The sequence below is a fragment of the Caloenas nicobarica genome, chromosome 8, assembly GCF_036013445.1.
Source record: "Caloenas nicobarica isolate bCalNic1 chromosome 8, bCalNic1.hap1, whole genome shotgun sequence".
Classification (NCBI taxonomy): Eukaryota; Metazoa; Chordata; class Aves; order Columbiformes; family Columbidae; genus Caloenas; species Caloenas nicobarica.
The window spans coordinates 13,356,544-13,376,151 of record NC_088252.1 but is presented as its reverse complement, the minus strand read 5'-3'; the positions used below and the strand labels follow the sequence as shown (position 1 = coordinate 13,376,151).

At 40.1% G+C, this 19,608-nt stretch overlaps 2 protein-coding genes across 7 annotated transcripts in view; both read left to right on the top strand.

Annotated features, from left to right (window-relative positions):
• Positions 1 to 4,498, top strand: part of XRN1 (5'-3' exoribonuclease 1) — a 35,750-nt gene extending 31,252 nt beyond the window's left edge. For 4 of the 6 annotated variants that reach the window (XM_065640474.1, XM_065640473.1, XM_065640471.1 and 1 more), the window contains one exon: positions 180 to 3,190. In XM_065640474.1, coding sequence (XP_065496546.1) covers positions 180 to 470 — 291 coding nt within the window. In that variant the 3' untranslated portion in view covers positions 471 to 3,190. Of the gene's footprint in view, positions 1 to 179; positions 3,191 to 4,054 lie in introns of those variants that run through there. The other 2 variants (XM_065640472.1, XM_065640476.1) reach the window with 2 other exon arrangements.
• Positions 4,499 to 8,364: 3,866 nt separating this feature from the next.
• GK5 (glycerol kinase 5) overlaps positions 8,365 to 19,608 on the top strand; it is a 29,610-nt gene continuing 18,366 nt past the window's right edge. The window contains exons 1-10 of the mRNA XM_065640478.1: positions 8,365 to 8,575; positions 9,519 to 9,612; positions 12,259 to 12,334; positions 12,778 to 12,871; positions 13,826 to 13,957; positions 16,025 to 16,100; positions 16,814 to 16,875; positions 16,963 to 17,036; positions 17,345 to 17,405; positions 18,564 to 18,690. Of these exons, the coding sequence (XP_065496550.1) occupies positions 8,444 to 8,575; positions 9,519 to 9,612; positions 12,259 to 12,334; positions 12,778 to 12,871; positions 13,826 to 13,957; positions 16,025 to 16,100; positions 16,814 to 16,875; positions 16,963 to 17,036; positions 17,345 to 17,405; positions 18,564 to 18,690 (928 nt within the window). The 5' untranslated portion in view covers positions 8,365 to 8,443. The remainder of the gene's footprint in view (positions 8,576 to 9,518; positions 9,613 to 12,258; positions 12,335 to 12,777; positions 12,872 to 13,825; positions 13,958 to 16,024; positions 16,101 to 16,813; positions 16,876 to 16,962; positions 17,037 to 17,344; positions 17,406 to 18,563; positions 18,691 to 19,608) is intronic.

The window sequence follows — 19,608 nt, the reverse complement described above, 5'->3', positions numbered from 1 at the left end:
TCATATTCTAGTTTTGTAAAAAATGTGCCTATGGGATGAATGCAGCAACACCCCCACTGTGAAGCACTATTTAGTATTAGAAAATTATTGTAAAAAATTGTATGCATGTTTTCTAAAAGTGGAATATTTACAGTTTTTTGAGAATGCATTCTGTTAAATAATATTTATTTAATTTAAAGGTAACTAAAAAAAGGGCTGCTAGCAAGAAAAACTTTGAGCTCAAGGAGTTTCAGAGTTCCCCTCAAGCTGCACCACTAAAGAATGAACAGCCAGTGTCTTCTGACCACATTCAGCGAGATAGTTCTTCAGCTCCTTTAAAATCTCCTCAAGCTGCTCAATCCACTGTTTCATTTCAAGACAATGTGGCTACTCCAAGCGTTCCTCATAACAAATCAACACCAAACACTTCCAGCAAGCGAAAGCCAAGAAAGCTGGCTGTCAATTTTGGCGCACCAAAATCTTCAGAATAAATATGGTAGCTAGGTGTATTTTATCTTTAACTCTTCCCCCACTGTTATGTTCTACCATTTAAAAAAATCAGAAAGCTCTATTAAAAAGACCAGCCACTTTAAGTATAATATAGAATGAAAAACATTTTATTTGTTATTATTTTCAGTTTGTTATGAAAACTATCAAAATTATGTTAAAACTTAATTATTTTGACTTAAATCAGCAAAAGCCAGGAAATGCTGAGTTAAGGTTCCCATGCCATCCAGTGTGCCTAGGTTTCTTAAACAGTGGCTTACGGACTGTACCGGGTAAGCAGCAATAACAGTGGCAACCTTAATTCAGAATTGCTGTGCTTTTTGGGAGGGATATGGAGCGGTAATAAGTTGGGCATCTAACATTGCTTAGTATGACGTTTTGTATTCCAGCTTATTTTTAAATAGTGTGATGAGACAGAAAGGAAAAACTATTTAAATGTAGCTTTTATATTGGCTCTCCAGGTCCTTCTGAGTTGAATCAGTGTGACTAAAACTCAACTACAGTGGAACTGCCGAATTCACTTTAACTAGGAACTGCTAGGGTTTATACCAGAGGGCAACAACTTTACAACTTTCAAAATATAGGTATTATTGTATCTCTAGTAGTAGAGTGGCAAAAAGTGGTTGCTGATGCAGAATCTGTTCCAGGAGCTTAATTTATAGGATATATTGAATAAAAAAAAATGTGCAAAGTAGAGACCTCTTAGGTAAAGTACATTTAATTTTTTTAAATCTAGCGGCATTATCAATTTCATTGTTTTCTGATGATAAAATAACATAGATATCTACTACAGATCTGCATAGCCTCCTTAAATGCTAGTGATACACTGACTTCTTTTTTTTTTTTTTTCTGAATTATAAAAGTGGCCAGAGTTTAAAGATGTCCATTTGTGTAGTATGGCTGTCAAAGTTACGTTTATTTACTTGGAGTCCATTTCTCCTGCTAATACTCTGCACCCTGAAAGCTTCTCTATGGTAGGTTATTTTTTGTTGCTAGTGTCTTTTAATATTAACTTTTTAGTTTTGTGATAGAACTTTCATGTAGCAAAATTAAATTATCAGGAACTGTGACTGCTGGTTCCATAAGAATATTCAGACAAAAAGTCGACTTGTCTTTTTGGAGGCAGCTATGTCGTAAAGGAAGTAACTCCATCATTCTTAGTTCATATAGGAAAGAAAGAAGGCTCAAAGGTCTCTGTACTATTTTTAACCCACATGTACCATTTTTATTGACATTAATAAGAAATCTTCAGTCTACAAGAAAATTTGAAGCCTCAATTGGTCCTGTTTACTGCTGTTGATTAAATTTAATTTTTCTTCTTTATTCTAATTTGTTCCAGAAGAAATATTTTTCCTCTAAGGCCTGGAAAGCTTAGAAATAAAGCATACTTTAGTGATTAATTTTGTTGTCTCCAAACAGGTTTAATGTTGGATCTGCAAGTTTGTAGACTTTGCCTCCATTTCTTGGTGTAGTACCAAGTTTCACATTGTTACTATGTTATAGGATTTTTCTACATTGATTTTTCCAAAACAGTTGTTGCCTCAAACAGTATCTGAAGGATAACAGCAAGCCCTATAAAAAGGTCAGAGAAGTAAAAACAAGGTTAAGAAATTTTATTTCATTTTACCTAGTATCACGAACCTTGTAGAATAGTCTATATACAGTCTTAAAATACATTGGTTTTGTTCTCTTTAGAGCCATCTAGTCTCAAGAGGGTTTGAAGCCATATTCCGGGAAGGGAAAGTTGTGCATTTTGGTGATTTATTGCTATAAGCAACATGAGACTGACACGATGCTGACAGGCAAATATTTTAGAAGTGTTTATGTGAAATTTAGTTATGAGACACAGATGTTCGTCCCCTATATCCTATATGAATTATCTGATCATCAGAGAAAAGATCTGTTTAGAAATCCCTGTGGTGGTGATGAGATGATGTTAGATTCTTGCATCACATAATTTTGACATATCTGGATAGCCAATTTATGCATATTTTTTAGGGACAAAGTTATGAAGGACACTATGCTCTTAACACCGTTAAACACAGCAGTTTTTGTTACTAATTTCTTCAGACTAAGACTTCCTCTCCCTCTTCAAGGAGAATTGCTATATTTAGTATACACAGCTGGTTAAACACTTTATTCTGTAGCTACTGCGTATTGTATTAGTCCTTGATTTTTAATTTTAAATATTCTATGATACTGACTGCCTGGTGCCCAGTTAATTACAGTTTTACATGTCCTGGTAGATGTGACATCTGCATTGACCTATGCCATGCCCCCTATTATTTCAGTTTTATACTTCAACAAGATGATTATGTTTGATTCATACAGATATAAATTTAAGCCTTTGTTTTTCTCATAGATATAAAGTATTTTGTAAGCACTGGAGGTTTTTCATTAGATCTTATACAGAGCAGTATTTTACTAAAAATCCAAAAGGGAAGACTTTTATGTGTGCATTTTTGTAGTTTCTGATTTTTTTTAAATAATTTTCCATTGTTTATCTGCCAAGTGAAATGTTTTAAATTTGCATATGAATGGATACAGAATGTATTTTTTGTGCTGTTTAGTGTTAAGTGTGCATTTGCAGATTTTTAGCATGTAGTTGCACAAAGAATTGTGCAATTATATTTTAAAATATGAATATATGATACACTGAAGGAAAAACATTCACGAAAGTTAAACGCTATATAAAACTTTAATGCAATAGAATAATTTTATAAATTGTGTCTGTGTCTGCTTGGATTAAATATTGAAACAAGAAACATTACTTATTTTCACTGTTTTATTACCACATACTACATGGGAACTTCTGTATGCTCCAAACCAAGATTTTAAGATATAAATTAAATCTCATTAAGCCAAATCATTAAGCCAAATAAAAAGGCTGTTGGTCACCTTGCCATTGAAAAGCATTTAACTAGATATTGATCTTCCAAAATTTCTTTGGCTTCTGTCACCCTCTAGATATTTAAGGAGAAAAAAAAAAAAGCTATAGAACAGGCAGTAAGATTACTTTCCAGCAAGTTCATTCCTAGAGGTTCTTAACAAGGTCCAAAACCAGCTGATGGCTGAAAAGCAGGAGGAGCCGTGAGCGCCTGGAAATATTTGACACCCTTTTTCTGCACCTGGAGCAAAACATTGTGCTGAGATTCTTGCTAGAGTAAGAATAGTTACCTCATTTGTAAGGAGGCTTCTGAGTGAAGCATAATGACAAACTGCACTAAAACAAGTGTAATGTGTTTGAATTTCTTCAAGAGACAAATGGCAAATTACACTTCATAATTAGATTTCCTCATCCCCTAAAACAAATTAAGAAAAGGAATGACCTTAAAATATATCAGCTTGTGCGTAAGAAATCTTGCATGGACACTCCCATTCAAAAATTAAGTGACTTCTGTTCAATTTAGTTTAATTCATCTGAACTACTATAATAGATGACCCCTGAGAGTGAGGAATCTCAAAGGAGGAATGGTTACTTACAGTAAGAGATCTCTTTATTCTTTTTATTTGAGATGTGACCTCCATATGTATTCCATAATCAGCCTTCCTTACTACTGAGAGACAGTTATGTTCTTCTCTTTCTGTCTCTGGAAAGGGGACACAGTGACACCAAGGGCATAAGGGCAGTCTGAATACACACTCTTGGCCAAAAGAATCCAAATTCAGGTGCATGAGGACCCATGAATATTGAGACTGTAACTGATACATATTTTGAAGAATTGGATATCATGAGGTAAGTAGCTGTTGTTTATTAACAAAACAATCTGTGGTTCCAACAACAGTTCCTTATTGCTGCCAATTTTTGATGGGGTATTTACTCTTATTTTTCTGTAATTTACAAATTTCCTGTTTCATTTCTGCTTTGAAAGACAATACAGCCTAACCCAGCAGAGTAAGTGGAGAGCAGTGCAGGCTGCTGGAACCTCTGAGTTTACTGAGCCTGTATGGAGATGATTAGTTCTTTTTCTAGATTTTTCTGTGTTAATTTTTTTCTGTTTCCTTCCTCTTGCTTTCTTTTTTTAATTCCCTTTAAAAAAAGTCCTCATATCTTATTGAAACAATAGTTTTTTAAGTGCTTTATCATCCCTTTAGCCTCTAGTATATCCATTCTCTTGTTCTTCTACTTAAGCTTCATTGATGACCATTTTCCTCTCTTTATTTCTAGATTTTTTTTTTTTCCTGTGAATTTCCAGACTTTGAAATCAATGTTCTTTTAAAGAGCTGTTCAGCCCTGGATTTTGTAGGTACAAGTGACTGTTCATCACATGTATACACACATGCATATATACACACAGAAATGGGACTTCACCTCTTATTTCCTCAAAGTTGTTCATAGTTGTCTGTTATTTTTAGTCCACATCATAATTCCTTAAGAAACACCAGAGGATGATGGACGTTATCTCATATATACACATTGCACATCTCCAAATATAGATATTACTTAGGATGGGTTAAAAGCATGGGCAACTAAACATTAGCTGAATAAGTACACCAGTTTTCACTTCATTTGCTTTGGTAGATAACTTCTTGGCTTAAAACTTGATTGTCCTGAAGTCCACCTCGTTCTCTGTCAAAGGTTACTTCTGTCGCAGAGCTGGCAGAAAGGAAGGACCGCTCACGCCCCAGACACAGTGCAAAACCTCATGGATGTGGGCACAGTTTTGATGGGTAATTTTCTAGGGAAAATGCTGGCTTAGCCAGTCTCTTACTGTTTGTTTCCACTGGATCATACCAAACTGTTTGTATCGCCACATTATGAACCATATCAAGGAATTAATCTGATTGAAACTCTTTCCCCCGTGTTATTTTTCAGCCCGATAGTTCTCTGGGGAGCCACAAGAACAGCTGTGTTGCTACGACAGTTTGCCGTGTGAGGGCGGCATGATTTAGCGAGAGTGGAACTGCCTGAGAAACATCCCATCACTACCTAAAACTCAAATCACCCACAAAGCTGGCATGCTAGATTAACTGATGTCATTGTATGTGGTTCTATCTGTTGACATCAAGGAGAGTGGTAAATTCTGGCAGGTATACAGGAGGAACTGCTGAGAATGGTCATATGGTAAATTATTGCAGCAAAATTTGCCAAAATTTTGGGTTGTTTGTTAAGTTTCCAGGCAGGGCTTAATGGATGTTGTATGTGGGCTGCACCAGCCAAATGGAACAATAGAAATTAGTGGGCTCTTATTTAAATGCAAACTGACTGAGGACCTTGAGGTCAATGCTTTTGTAATGTTAAAAATTGTTAAAGTTGTAGAGCTAAAAAACCAGTAAATAGGAGTTTGATGAGGCAGTAGAAAGGTAGATGCATCTTGACAAAAGACAGCTAAGGAAGGGAAGTTAAAGGAAAAAACATGCATTACAAGTTTTGGGTCTTGCTCTCCTAGATTCCAGTAGCTGGAATCCTGTTAGCACTGTAGTGCTGCAATGGCAGGTTTTGATTCATACTGGAAGCCTGGGCTGCACGAAATGACTCCTATGGATCAGTCGCACAACAGAAATGCAGCTGACAATACCTCTATTTAAAAGAAAAAATAAGTTACCCATTCCAAATACAGTTTTAATTAATAATTTGGAAATCTTAATGAATAATCTGGTGCTAGAAAATGCTGCAGTGATGGAGGACCTTCTTGTGCCTGATGTTCTGCCACTTGCAAGGTTGGTTTTATTTAGTAACTCTTTCCTTTGCTACAGCACTGGACAGGCCCCTGGAGTGCCTCCACTCCTTCATGTGGTTTGATAGTCCAGTAAAAGGTAAGACCAGTCGTGCTTTGCAGAGACCATATAAGTGGAGGATTTCAGCAGAGAAGATGCAGAAGTACAGGACGCAGCTGCTGCGGGAATTGGTACGTGACCCCAGGTGTGTGAATTCTCTGCCCTCCGAACAGGGGCACTGACACCCGCATGCTCTTGCTGCGGCAGGAAGCCTGGGGCGGTTAGTAAAAGTTACACAGGCTTGTGATCAGCAGTGCTGCGCCAGAGGAGGCTGTTTATTGTGGGCTTTTACCCATGCTGGTAGTAAGATTTTTCTCTGAGAGCGACAGAGGTTCTGGATAGACAGAGTGCCTGTGTGGGGATGGTATTATTTATGACAAAATAACATAAGCTAATGCCAGATAAGTCACATATGGACAAGCCATGTGTGTCTGAAAACCTGTTGCCTCCTTTATGGCATTGTTTTTATCACAATGCAAACAGAACAATAATATAAAATTTGCGTTTCATAAGCCTCTCATAAATTGAGCAATTCCAATACATGCTATATACCTGAGATTATGTATGGACTGCAACTATGCAAGTTGGTTCATGTTATCTTTTTTGATGTATACAGGGTGTTCCTTTTCATGATGCATCTAAGTTCTTATTAGCATATTAAACAGAGCTTAAGATTTGAATGAAGAAATTGGCTTATGGTCACTTTCATGCCATGCAGTGCATCAGCGGGGTGTGTATTTGTTACATTAAGAGCTTGTAAAAGAAAAAAGTCACCTGCACCTTCATTTTCTTTTTGAACTTTTGCTTCATCTTGCGGTGAGATGGGCCCTACCTGTTTTGATACTGTAAAAACATGACGGGATGTCTAGATGCATTTTCCCAATTTTACTTAAGGCTTCCTAGTTTTTGAATGTTTGGAGAGGTTTTAGCCTTTTATACCAGTTACACATGTTGAATCTTATTTAGGGAGCTTTCTTCAGGAGTTCTAAATAATTACTGTTTCCTGAAACTACCAGAATAATTCAATTAGTTTGAAGAAAAATAGCCTTCATGAGATATGAAGTACTTGGTATGTCTGACATACATCTATAAGAGATTATAACTTGTCAAATTATAGTCAAAGAGAATATCAAAGAGATTAAGACTTTTTAATGAGTCGTTCCTTAGGGAGGAGAGGTGAAGCAGCTCTTTCTTGCCTTTCTGTTTGGTGTGCCTTCAGTTCCCGGTGATCTGAACCTTTGTCCCAGTGACCTCTACAGCTGCCCAGGCGAGGTGGGAGCTGCTGCTCCTCACGTGGCTTTCGCTGCCTTTGGTGTTCCTGGTTTGAAGATCCAGTACCGTAAGAGTGTCATCCCACGTAATATCCTTTTGTTGTTCATAGTGCAACTTTTTGTGAGGGGGCAAGCAGAAGAGCAAAGGGAAAATATGTTCTGTGTATTTTTTGCTTTTCCTGCTCTAATTAAATTAGTTAAAACTTACTAATTCTTCTAATTAATTTAGAGTTAAAACTAAATTGTACTGATACTAGTTTGGGGTTGAGCATTCTGAACTTTATTGCTTAACTGAGAATATTTCAGGTTGTTCCTGTTTTAAAACCACCACCCATCTAAGGACAGTACGGGAACATTTCTGCCACTAACTCTGTTCCAATAGTAATTTTAAATGTGGTATCCTATAATTACAGATAATTTGTGCAGTTGTTTACCACGCAGCGTTTTCGCTGTGGTGTGGCCGTGGCAGGAACGGGTTCGGGCAGCGCCTTCCCTTAGGGTCAGTACTAGCACCCAGGGGTGCTGGCTGAATCCTGCCTTTTAGAAACCTTTTAATATGTGGTGTCCAATTAAAAGCCTTTCACGTGCATTTGGTAAATTCATCTAGAGTCTGCACAGACTAAATATGGGGCTTGTTTTGGGGGTGCTGGTCAGTGCGTGGGACCCCGCTGCCGGGGCCCCGGCCCCGCTGACAAGGTGCGGAGCCCGCGGGGCCGCGGGACGGGCCGAGAGCCGCGCCGCCCGCTGCCCGCCGCCCGCTGCCCGCCCCGCGCTGCGCTCCGTCCCTGCAGCCGCGGGCGCCACCTGTCAGCCTGGCGGCGCCGCGCTGGCGTGACCCGCCTCCCGCCCCGCGCCGCCCGCGCCCATAGGCCGGCCGGGCGCCCGCCCCGCGGCGGGGCGGCGGTTCGCGGGCGGGCGGGCGCGTCCCGCGCGCCCTCCGCGCTCCCAGCGCCGGGCCGCGGCGGGCGATGCCGTGCGAGCGGCAGGAGAGCGGCGCCCCCCCCGCGCGGTACGTGGTGGGGGTGGACGTGGGCAGCACGGTGCTGAAATGCCACGTCTATGACCGGGCGGCCGCGGTCAGAGGCTCCAGCTGCCGGAAGGTGAATCCGCGGCGGGGGAGCGGGCGGTGCCCTCACCTCACGGGCGGGCTGGGCCGGGCCCTTCCCGGGCGAGGGCGGCGGGCGAGGGCAGCGCCGGGCGGCATTTGCCTCACGGGCTGTTGCCCGCGGGCGGGACCGAGCGAGCCCGCTCTCCCCCGAGCGACGGCGGCTTTGGCCTGCGGGCCGCCGGGTCCCTCCCCCGCGGGCTCCCGGGAGGCGGCCGGTTGCCCAGGCGGGGCGCGGGTCGGGGCTCGGCGTGGGCAGCGCTCACCCCGCTTGGCTTCTCCGGGCACCCCGAGCCGGGTGCGGACGGGACGGCTTCCCCTGGGGCCTGAGACCGGCCCGGGGGAGGTGGAACCCCGGTCCGGCCGGAGCCCCCCGGGGACACCGCCATTGCACCCCCGGGGACACCGCCATTGCACCCCCCGGGACACCGCCATTGCACCCCCGGCACCTCTCAGCGATCGCTCCGCCCGCCCGCCCCTGTTCCTTTTGCTTTAGTCGCTTGTCCACGGATCCCTCTTCAAACAAAACAGCCTTTGTTGGTAGCGTGTGGCCGAGACTTGGGTAGAACTTGCACTTACACACGTCCCATTGCGTAACAGCGCCGGGTGGGAAAGCGTGAGCTTTCAAACGCGGGTTGCAGGCTGCTTTTGCTTTACACAGCTCGGGATTTTGGAATCAAAGACGATCTACAGAACTATTTTTTTATTATTGTCAGCTACTATAGCAAAAAGGCTGCAGCAAGGGGAAGTTTAAGAAATGTGATTGATTTTCAGAGATGGAAGGAGCTGGTCAGTGGAGCTGGCCCTCCCTCTCGCTAGATCCCATCGTGGGGTGCACCCAGGCCTGTGCTGCGCAAATGTATTTGCACAAACCTTCGCAAGCATGCTGGTTTCTGTGAACTAGGGATCATAACAACGCTGTGTATTTTTGTGGACAGGTGGAATCGATTTATCCTCGTCCTGGCTGGGTTGAATTAGATCCTGAAGTGCTATGGAGTCAGTTCGTTGGTGTAATAAAAGAGGCTGTACAAGGTAATGCATTATAAAAGTTGGAGAAGTTAATTCATTTTTTGTCAAAATTACTGAGGTTAGTTAATTAGATAATAATGTTCATTTTATTTATTTTTTTAAAGTACTGAAAATTCGTCGCTGAGCACAAGTCTACAACATGCTTTGAGGCCTCTTGAGTCATTATGTAAATAGGACACTTAAATTACTTCTTTCAGTGGGGTCAGGTTAGGATTGGAGTGGAACCAGAGGCAAGGTGCTTAGTCAATGTACACGTCAGTGACAGCCTTGTTCCAGTGTTTTGTGTATGTATCCTTCCCTAGTGCCTGTCTCCCTTCCTCCAGATGCCTCTCTACGAACAGAGTAGGCTTGTTTGCTCCTGCAGTGCCCCATTGTTCTACTGCCACTTGTGTGTGTATGTGATTGTAGGAGAGGGTGGAAGCAGCATGCTGCATAGTTACGCTTGCTTAATTACAACCTGATACTCCTGCTTTCCCCATTCAAACTGCAAACAGTTCTTACCATCCGATTTCTGTATTCTTGTTGGTTTGTGTTTGTACTTTAGCCTAAAATTTCCTAATATTCACTATGTGCACTAAACACGAACAACTCCCTGTTCTCCCAAACTTCTGATTCCCCCCAACTCACTTTTCTGGATGCTGCTCTAACCATGCACTTACTCTCTACAACTCCCACGTTTTTCCCGTTATACCAGCTCCAGCATTCTGCCATGCCGCATGGATCACCTTCTGTGCCATGCTAATGCCTTGGACCTGTCAGCTGCATGCCAGCTCATATTGTCACAGTGCCTCAGCCTCCTTGTCACATGTGTGTGCGTCATACCCTTTCATACAGCGCCTGAAGTTCCTTCTGCTCAACCCCTCTTGCAATTTGGTCTCCAAGTGCTGCTCTGCCTCCAAGCTTGGATCAAGGCAAAGGTGCTCTGGTCTCTTCCTTTGGAAGGCAGCCTAGGGGACAGGAACCATTACAAGTTGTAAGCTGCAGCTGATTATTTTGGGCTCTTGTTTTCTCAGCAGCCACAACTGTTCTGTCACAAGAATAGCAATGCCGCCTCATCCCCTAAATACCTAACTAGCTTCCTCCGCTCCCACTCTGTAGGGCGAATCAGGAAGCAAGATTTTTCAGCTAGTTTTAAAATGGGAAGCTTTTTCTTGTGGCCAAGCTGTGTGCACTGTTGGCAAGTCATTTTTTAAGTGGTTGCGTAATGTGAGCCCACACTGCTGTCAAAAGATGCAGTTCCACCCTCCTTTCCGCAGGGTTTCAAGTCCAGAGCAGTTTCCTGAGACAAATCACTGTGCAGCTGGTTGTTTACGTGAGCAGAGCTTCATGAGTATTTGTGCCAGCGCAAGGGAGGGTGTGGTAATGGGCAGGAATAGCTGTCTGGAAGCAGAAAGAAGGTATAGGAGCACTTCAGTTTACAGGGTTTGTGGAGCTAAAACGTGGGATTCCATGCACAGGTGGATAAGCTGAGGTAGTTCAGTACTACCTCAGGGTGGAACACTGCACCTGGCTGTGTGGCCCCAGCCTTCTCTCACTCTGGAACTAGTTCAGTCCTTCCAGGAGACAGCTTAGCTGAAGGTCGTCCGTGTTTTCTGTTTTGCTTTTCTCTTTAATGGAAGTTAGATCTGCTCACGTAGGGGTTTAGAGAGCATGATGGTTGACACAGGGAAAGTGGTGGGAGCACGTAGGTTGTGGAGATGGGGAGGAGTAACACGTGCCACTAATGAGCTGAGGTAGAACTGGCATGGTCTTGCCTTCAGTTCAGACCCAGCTGCTACTGAAAAAGAAATATCGCTGTTGTCAAGCCACCTGCTCCCCAGTCCTCCTCCTGTACGCTACCGCTACCAGCAGCACTTGTGCGGGCAGCTGGAGCAGGTGGCCTTGCAAAAGCACAGATTTAATTTTCGGCTGATTGAGGGCCTCGATGGCACTGCCTGCGTGCATGCGAGGACCAGGCTAAGAGAAGGTGCAGAAGCATGTCAAGGTTGGCAGAACAAGGCGTGCCCTTTGTGAAACCCCTTCAGTAATCGTCACTCAGAGGCTGGCAGTTGTAGGCTGCAGAATATCCTTATGCAAATGAGTAACTTTGCACATGAAAGTTAATGTAAGAACATGTATGAGAAGAACCTACTTAACCTGTGATTTGTTCAAATAGTGGGATTGAGAGCCCTTCAGAATAACAGTGCTTTGGACGAAATAGGTAGTCTATCATTTAGGTGACATTTCTTAATAGATTTTTTTTTTTTTCCACATAATTTCACTTCTGAAAGCATGTATGGAATTACTTGGGAAGCTAACCAGAGCTGCTTTGAAAATAGCTGTGGACATATTTAACTATTTACAGTTACAAATACTAAAAAAAGTGTTCTGCAGCAGTTATTTGTAGGTGAAGTTTAACAGCAAAATTGGTGTATACCCAAATGTACATTTTTTTTTTTTATACATCTGAATTTGAAGTACTCAGAGAACTTGGAGTTCTCTGGTATTTCACAGCTCTAGTCACTTAGTTGGCCAGTCTGTAGAGGTTTATATTCTCTTAAATTATTATTTTTTTAATATTCCATAGGTTTTATAGTTATATTGGAAAAGTTGTAGTTTTGTTTGTTTCTTCAAATAAATGCTTTTTTGTGCATATGGTTTGTTTTTTAGTGGCGGGACTTCACATGAGGCAAATTGCTGGTCTTGGCATCTCAACACAGAGAGCAACTTTCATTACATGGCACAAGTATGTATATTGTGTGTCGTTTAAAATGAATTTGTATTCATGGACTGTATGGAAGCAAGCTGTGGAAAGAAATGTTGAACTCAGTTAAGTCACAACCTGAAAGCAACAAGTGTCAGTCACTCGTGTTCTCTTATGTTTGCACAGCCGTACCTTATAGCAGTTCAGAATGGTTTATAAGTGGTGTGTGTCCTCCTTGTTTTGTTCTTAGTACTTTGGAAGACATGAAGACATACTTTTCTTTTGTAATTCTGGTGAGAAGCCTCACACCCAAAATCTCTGCGTGCCTATTAGTAATTCCTCAAATCCATCAGGAGGACACGCACTTATTTTAGGAATCGACCTAGTGTTAAATGTCCTGACTAGAAATGGTGAATGATGTTGAATTTTGGGGGCAGTGTATGTTCTGTAGTTTTAAATGGGAATGTTCAAATACTGTTTTTCAGGAGGACAGGGAAACCTTTTCATAATTTCATAAGTTGGCAAGACTCAAGAAGTGCTGAACTTGTGAATTCCTGGAATAAGTCCCTTCTGCTGAAGGTAATACTGTGCTGCGCTAAGTACTGCTTGGACATATTGGAACTTTTTCATTTTTATAGGGAGTAGGGCAATATATGAAATACTGCAAGTGTCCTGTTAACATGTTACTATGATATACTGTGACCTAAAAACATTTAACTGAGCAAGATCAACATGGAAAATAGTACCAGGAAAAAATGTGGCACTGATGGCCCGAAGGTAATTAATTATGGGAAAAGATACCTGTAGATCTAGCATGCGTTTTTTTACTTTTTAGTCTCTTTATTATATATTAAAATGTTGCATGTTAACACTGCTACAGCTTATTTTTTTGGACGTAGGCAGTTTTTCATTGGCAGTGGGTTTTGCCCATGTTTTTTTAATGTACTCTTTGCTCAGATTATGTACAGAAGGTACACTTATGCTGCTCGTGGCTTGTGCTTCATACCTTTAGAAGAGAAAGGTTTGCTCTAAGTGGGAAAACAAGTTATTTTTCCTGTAAGTGGAAACCGCCTAGCACACACCCAGTAAGAAGTTAAATTCTTTGGTTTGCCACTGATTTCTTTTGTGAATGAAAACTTGATTAATTATTAAACTTTAGTTAATCTATTAACATGATTAAGCCTGTTTACTGCAGGATAGCTTGCACTGGAGTAACCATAATGCTGTCAATCAGGTTAGGCATTGGACTCGTATAGGTGACTTGCCCTCGTAATGCTGAGCTGTCTCTCTCAATTTGCCAGCAGAAGCCAGGAAAAGAGACTTGCTTCGTGCAGCTGCTCTTTCCTGTGGTATTTGTTGTGGGAAGGCTGCCTGGTGAAATCCTGTGTAAAGATTCCCTAACAGAATTTTACCTTTCTGAATCTAATCTCCTGTCAGCAGCTCTCATTTGTATTGTCATCCTTTAAAGATAATTGATCAGAAACCTTTAAAGGGAGAGATTAAAAATTAGATAACTGTTTTCTTTTGAAACAGGTAGTCCATGTTATTTTTACAATACTTCATTTTTTGACTGGGAATGATCGATATTTGGCACCAAGTGTTCTTACTTTTTCAACACAACAAGCTTCTATGAAGTTGTCATGGGTCTTTAAAAACATATATGAGGTAAGTTGGAAAGGGAAAAGTAATACCTTTCTTAAGTCATAATAACGGCTAGTGACTTAGGTTGGTTGTAACCTCTTCAGTTTTGTCTTGCTTGTTGTTTTTCTCAGAAGAACCAGAATGAAAGACTTTCATCCATGTTAATGTTCAAAGCCTGTGTACTTTAATATCTGCTCATGTTTGTACAAGTTTTTCCTCTGGTTCTCAAAACATGTAGTAATAAGTTTTCTTCATGCATAAGAAACAGTCAAATCACGTTACTGCGGCGATGAGGAGCGATGCACACAGGGACACAGACAAAGATGCACACACAGGCAGAGGTCGTGTTGAGGAGGGAGCGCTGAGCCAGGCTGAGGGCCTCTTTATTAACCATTCACAATTATAGGTTTACAGATACGGGCCTGGACTAAGAGGTTAGACAGGATGTTTTTTCAGTAATTGTTATTCCAAACACACCCGACTTGTGTCTGTTTAGTCACGTTCCCACTCATTCAAAGACCAGCCCCAACAACATTCACACGTCACATATACTTGAGGGCGGTTTTCCAGCCCGAGATACCATGAGCCTGTGCTATCACTCCTTACAATTATGAAAAAGATACTTCAGAACAACCTGTCCAAGGCCCTTTATATTGTGACTAATTGCTGTGATTTAATTATGTTAGTATTATTTCTTCTTTGACTGTCTGGATGGTCATGTTAGTATTGATCTTCCTTTATCATCCAGGTGGCTGGAACCGCCCTTCTTGCTATTCCCACACCTTACTTCACTTCATATAATTACACAGTTTGTAATTGTACTTTGTTTTAAGGTTGTTTGCACTCCAGTTTTGCATGGCAATTGTATTTATTTTCAACTGGCACTCTTATCTTTCCACTCAGCATTATTCCAGTGTTTACAGTTTCACAAATAATGTCGTGCTGAGCAATCAAACACTGCAATTTATTTTGCCTTTTGTTGTAGTGTAAATTCGAAACTACATGTAAAATAAGTTATGCTGTAATAATCTAATGGGCTAATGAGCTATTTAACAAATATTTTTTTTCTATTTTTTGCTCTAATCCTTACCAATTGTCTTGTTTCTTCCAATTGTATTTCTAACTTCAGTCATCTTATTTTCTATGTTAATTTTCAAGTTATTTTTGAAGAAAATGGTTATAATTGATTTTTCTACTCTGTGTAAAGAACCCCCAAAATCTTTTGAATTTTATCTGATGTTTTGTGCCACAAAACTAACTGTTGAGAAGGTCAAGTGGAATTTTTTACTGGCGTGTTTTGGTTGAACCTGTTGAAAATGTAAGGTGTGAATTTGGAGGGTTATAGAATTGAAAGTTATGCAGCTGCTGAGCTTTCAGTGTGAGATGAACGTTCTTCCACATTTTTTCAGGCACTGATACTTAAAATATGTGACTATCAAACCAAGAAGCTCAAAATTTCAAAGCTCTTCATTACAGCGAGTAATATATTCAGTCATGTTTTGAGTGAACTGGTTTGTGTGTTCTTCTGAATTCTGTAGTTATTCACAGCATCGGTTAATAGTAATTAGGTGAAACCTGAATTTCCCATTTTAAAGGAGAACAAAATCCCAAGGAAAATAATATTTTGAACTCTTCACAGATTACATAAACCAGAAAATGATGTGTCTCTATTTTGTCAAGCACATGTTTAAAAATACACCGATTTCTTCTATTTCTGTTAGTTTTTTATTTAAGCGCAGTGTGCAGGACCTTGTTTTCTCACCACTCCTTCAGCACTGTAATAATTGTGACTACAAAGTTTCCCTTCTTAAAGTCTCTGATGCCATTCTAGTAGAAGATTAATTGCTTTTCTTTCTTTAGCAGCAACTGTAAGAAACTGTGCTTATCCTCTTTTAGGAGCATGAACCGTAGGATAACGTTACTTATAAAGCCGACTCACCCTATTTTAGAAGAAACGTTGTCAATCACAGACTTATTTTCTGGGGGCATTATCATTAACCATGAAGAAAATGAAAGAAGGAATCAGGAAATACATTCCTTGTATTGTACCCAGTTGTAAATACTTTTTTTTTAATGTAAATTTGTTCTTAGGCTGAAGAAGCTGCAAAAAAAAACAACTGCTGCTTTGGAACAGTTGACACATGGTTACTCTATAGATTGACTAAAGGTGAACGTTACATTTCCTCTTAAATATTAATAAAATATATTGGAATCTGGTTAATGACATTCATGACTGTCATTGATATTTACTAGAATTCAAAGACTTCTTTGACAATTTGTGCTTTTTTAATAATTGATGAATATTGTAGTATATTTACTGTTTACAAAACAAACAACCACAACCAAAAAATCCACAAACACCTACAAACAAACAAAAAACCCACTAAACTTCTGAATTAATTATTCTTTGGGCCTGCCTGGAAAGGTATTCAGAAAGGGAAATAACTATTTAGTGTAATCAACCTTTTAAGCATTTAAGATTTAAAGAGGACTACCAGAACTAATTGGCCTTGGTTGAAGAAAAGTACCGGGGAGGGGGAAAGAACAAAGAATTGTTACAAATGTGGAAGAATCACAAGTGTCTGTCCTGTGGGCCAATGCCTGAGCAATTGGATGGGTTATGATTGACAGTGATGTAGTCAGTGTTGTACATAGTGTCAAAAGCACCAACTCTCCTCTAGCCAGTTTCATGAGGGTAAAATAAGGTAGTTGATATATACACATTATAGTGAGCAGCAGGTAAAGTTTGTGTGCTCGATTGTCTCATTATGACTTTTCCTATAGACACTCAGTTTTATATCTCAAGAGATGTTTAAAGAAAAAGTATGTTTAAACATCTGGATATCTAAAATCTTACTTCGTTCTTTTTTTCTGTGGTAGGTTCTGTGTATGCTACAGATTACTCAAATGCCAGTGCTACAGGCATTTTTGAACCCTATACGGTATGTGCTATTCCACAAAATGTTGTTGCTACATGTCATATTTATGAGAGAGTTGCTGACATTTTTACTTTTTCCGTATTATTTCAGAAATGTTGGAACCCCACTTTGTGTAGCTTGCTTTCCATTCCAACATCTATTTATCCTCCAGTGAAAGACACAAGGTAACTATGAAAGAATATTTAAAAGAATATGATACCTGCTAAATTAATGGCCTTTCGAAAAATACTAAATAATCTGCACAAAGTAATAAATAGATACACAAAAAAAATATATACAGATTTACCTTTTTAACTCTACATTCAAAACCTTCAGTGTTTCTGAAAGTGATAGTTCTAATGCTTTCTTTAAAATAAATTGGTAGCATTTCCTTTTGTATGTGATGCAGACTTGGGCCTTATATGTCTAGATTTCATTTTAACAAAAGGGTCACTTTAGTGTTATGATGTTTCTCCATAACATTTGTTTTAAGCTTCAACTTTGGATCAGCTGACTCTGAAATATTTGGGGCACCTATTCCAATAATGGCAATGGTGAGTGAAAATATTTTTGCTACTTAAATCTGTCCATTTGTACCTGTATTCTGTTTATATAGCTTTGATTTAATACTTGCTTGTTTAGAGAGTATTCTCTATACCTTTTCTGTGGCTTAACTACGGTAGAACTGGTTGTTCAATTTTTCTCCAAAAACTCAGTTTATGACCTTAGGGGGAGAGGAGGAGAGAGGAACGGGAAGGGTTTTCTAGAGGCCGAGGTCCATGAAGGTCAGATGTCCGAATGATGAAGCACTGAATGGAGGACTGAGCAGAGCTGGGTTCTGCTCCGGGCTGTGCTGATGTCTCTCTCTCTCTGGCCGAAAATCCGTTGTTCTGTATAAAGTTGTGCAGTGGGGTCCGTCCTGGCTTGACTTCAGTAAGACTCTACACAAATGTAAGAGTATTTGTTAATAGGTCCACTTGTGGTGCCTTTTATTTCTTTTTTTTCGCTAAAAATAATGGAGAATAACATGTTCTCACCTCAGTAGTTAGGATTTGGATAAGAAAAACCCATTATTTTTGTAAAGCGATGACTTGTAGAAAAACCTGCTGGAATTGAGCTATATGGAAAAAGTCATCTATCTAACATCAATTTCCCTTGCTATTTTTAAAGACGTGTAGACTCAATTTCTCTGGAAATTTACTTTTTTACCAAGGCACAAGCATAAATAAATACACTTAATAACCGTTGTCATTGTTGAAAAATTAAGCATGGAATAATTTGGTACAGGAGGAGCAGCAGGGGAAAAATGAAGGTGAGACCTCAAAACTTCAACTTCTCTTTGGGGGAAGAGGAATTCAAGCCAAGCTATTCTGTTCTGCTCCTTGGCATTGCAATTGCCCTGTTTATCCTTATGAAATACTAAACCAGAAAATATTTATTTTGTTTCCATAACATGTTTTTTAGTCTTGCAAGCAATACTACGGGCATTCACATTGTGTCCAAACCTGGTGTGATTTGATTCTAATGATAAATCTGTCTGTCGAAATGATCTGCAGATACTTGAGAAATTGTATGAGAATCCTCTCTTAATGCTCAGTTCCTTTCTGAATGGTCACTTGTATTAAGAACTCTGTTTGCGTTGATATTCTAAAATGCAGCAGGATTGTAGGCTGGTGGTTGGCAGCTGAGTTGTGTGTTTGTTGGTGCGGCAGGTGGCTGACCAGCAGTCAGCTGTGTTTGGAGAATGCTGCTTTCACCCAGGAGATGCCAAACTCACCATGGGAACAGGTGGTTTCTGGAATGTGAATACTGGAGAGCGTCTCTTTGCATCACGGAGAGGTAAGCTAGTGAAATTTTACTTGTAGAGTATTTCACTTTACTTGACAGCTGTTAATGATAAGGGAACAAAAAGAAATAAAAAGGGTTATGCTTTTCTTGTGTCTTCAGTTGTAGGAAAACAGCTTGCAAGTGTTTTCAGAGCTGTGGAAAGTTTTAATTAGAAATATGTAGATCTTTGTTAAACTGAAATATGCCTCTAAAGAAGAGAATTTAAGTAACATCACTAATAATTATGTCTACTACTTGGATCCCTCCTTTTTTTTCTTTCACCTGTTCTTCTTGATAGTAGTATTATGCAGTACAGGAATAGGGAAAAAAGGGATTGATCCTCTGGCTTCTCAGATCAAAATGTTCCAGTGGATCACTGTAATTTCCTCCTCTTGAGCCCTATGTTTTGAAGTACCTGCAGTGAGGTAGTGCAGGATTAGCAATTATTAGTTTTCTTTTAAAATACCAGAAATGGGCTCCCCAATGTGTTTCTAGTGTTTAAAACTTTGTTGTTTTGAACATTTGTGGTCTGTCAATCATGTTAGTTTGTCATAGATTGCCATTTGTCAAGAAAACAACAGATGATACTGAAGTAAATTTGCTTGCACAGTCCCTTCTGTCATATTTTTCCATGGTTACTAATTTCAGGAAGCCCGCAATTTAAAATGGGAGGATGGGGCTGGGGAGGAGGACAGTGGTGTCCCAAGGAGACTTTTACCAGCTAAAGTCAGGAAGGAGCTTGGCAAATACAGGAGATGTGTCAGAACTGAATAGCAGGGACATTGAGTTCCCTATGAATTCAAATGCATTTAGGCTAATTAATGATGTCATTGTGGTGATATTTTTACTTAGGGAATCAAATGTATGTAATCTGTGGAAACATAATAGCAAAAACATGCTGTGAGGTTTTTCCATTTTGTTTTCTTTTTA